At 44.5% G+C, this 2,094-nt stretch overlaps 1 protein-coding gene across 1 annotated transcript; it reads right to left on the minus strand.

Annotated features, from left to right (window-relative positions):
• Positions 1-250: 250 nt before the first annotated feature.
• LOC101614001 (SERTA domain-containing protein 4-like) lies at positions 251-1,258 on the minus strand. Its single transcript, XM_045130627.1, has one exon. It carries the CDS (start codon positions 1,256-1,258, stop codon positions 251-253), a length of 1,008 nt encoding a protein of 335 aa, XP_044986562.1.
• Positions 1,259-2,094: the final 836 nt, after the last annotated feature.

Below are 2,094 nucleotides of genomic sequence, written 5' to 3' on the forward strand. Positions count from 1 at the left end.
GTAGGAAAACTAAGATTTACTTTTAAGCAAAAAGCTGACTGTTTTCTTGGCAAAATCACCACATTTAAAAGTAGCTTGCTGATGCCTACTGTACAGATGTTGTATGCAATCTGCTCTCTGGGCATTAACATCACACTGCATGTTCATGGCATAATCTTATCAGTTGTACAAAATTATAAAATCCATTCAAAATAAAATTTATGGGTGCTAGCTGATCATGCTGTGAGTTTCCCGCAGGGGCAGGTGGACATCACATCTTGTTCCCTTTGGCGCAGCACAGTCTGGCACTCAGTGAAGGCTCCTTTCTCCTCAGAGACCTTTTCCAGGACTCATTCATGTTTTTTTCATTGTATCCAGTCTCAAAATAATCGTAAAATTGGCCTTTGCATTCAAAATCCAGGTCATTTCCCACAGGTTTATGGCTGAGGGGGCCACCCTCCCTGCTGGTCTCATTACTGGATTTCTCATCACTGAATTTGGTCTTTTCGGGGACATCAAGGGACCGGACACTAGTGACAAAGATTTCATTGGCAGGCATTTGGCCATCACTCTTGTAAAGAGGTGTGCTGCCTTCAGGGAAACCCACCTGGTGGGAACAACCGGGCAATGGCAGAGGGGAAGAGGAGGAGGTGGAGGTGGCGGAGGCACTTCCAACACTGGTGCTGACAGAAAGGGGAAAATTCAGGTGGTGGCCACCACACTCTTGGTAAAGGCAGCAGGCGTGAAACTTCTCATATTCCTGTCTGGCCACCCGAGGTCGTTTCCGGTAAGGGCAGTCCTGAGCCATAAACCACTCCTGGGCCGAGGTGCCAGAGAAGGAGCAGGCCGGCAAGCACCAGCTGTTCTGCGTGAGGATCTCCCCGTAGACCCTCTTCTTGAGGTTGTTGATGGGAACAGACCTCTGCAGGTTTACCTCGGGGTCATCGATGAACTTCAGCTTCTCCAAGGACATGTAAAGGATGTGGGCTCGCTCCTCAAAAATCAAGATGGTTTTATGGCTACAGCTGCTGAGTGGTGGGTGAAAATCCTCTTCTTCCACATACTTCTTCTTAAAGTATGTGATCTTGGATGTTGTTACAGGATTTGAAATTCCCCTGTAATGCGATCCTGCCAGTGGGAGACCAGCCCCGCGGTCTCCCTGCAGAGAAGCTTGTGTCAGCCCTGGGGGGCTGATCTGATATTCACAACGTAGTATCAGACTGGCCTCAAACTCCCAATGATCCTCCAACATCTGTCTCCCCTGGCTGTTTGTGCTCATTCTAAGAACATGTACTTTTTTTTTTTTTTTTTTTTTTTTTTTTTCTGGGGTAGAATCTCACTCTAGCCCAGGCTGACCTGGAATTCACTATGTAGTCTCAGAGTGGCCTTGAACTCATCGTGATCCTAACACTCTGCCTCTGAGTGCTTGGATTAACGGTGTGCACCTCTACCCCTGGCCAAAATATATGGTTCTTTTACCTTAAGTAATGACCTCTGGTCTACTCAAGTCCAGTTATCCTCTTTTGGCTTTTACAATAAAAATATTTTTCTGCAAGATTTTAATATATTAACATATTATCATGTAATCATAGCCTTGTCTTTCTCTTTTGTCTCCCTCCTCTACCCCATTCCAGAAACTCCCTTTCTCTTTCCTTTTTTTTTTTTTTTTTTTTTACTTTTTTCTCATTCTGATTTCCCTCCTCTGGCCTGTATGGAAAAGTGTTGTTGGGTCAATATTGTTCAGGTCTTGTGGGGGTAATGATGTCTACTGTGAGATCATGAATGCACAGGTGAATTCATGTTTGGAGGATAATGTCCCAGACTACTCATTCCCACTCTGTGATTAATACATTCTTTCAATCCATCTTTTACAATGCTCCCTGAGCCATGAAGGGCATTTAAGAAATATATCATTTAGTGCTGAGATCTCAACAGCCTCTTATTTTTAGCACTTCAATGAGGTTGTAGTCTCAACTACCATCTAAATAGACCTCTGGCTAGCAATGAGAACAGCACTACTGTTTTTGAACCACAATCTCTGTAATGTTCCCTGTTCCCTGCTGGGTGTAACAAAGATGTTTTGTCTAGTACTAGGCACTGTACTGTCTCTTCTCC

Source organism: Jaculus jaculus, chromosome 12 (genome assembly GCF_020740685.1).
Source record: "Jaculus jaculus isolate mJacJac1 chromosome 12, mJacJac1.mat.Y.cur, whole genome shotgun sequence".
NCBI classification, from domain to species: Eukaryota; Metazoa; Chordata; class Mammalia; order Rodentia; family Dipodidae; genus Jaculus; species Jaculus jaculus.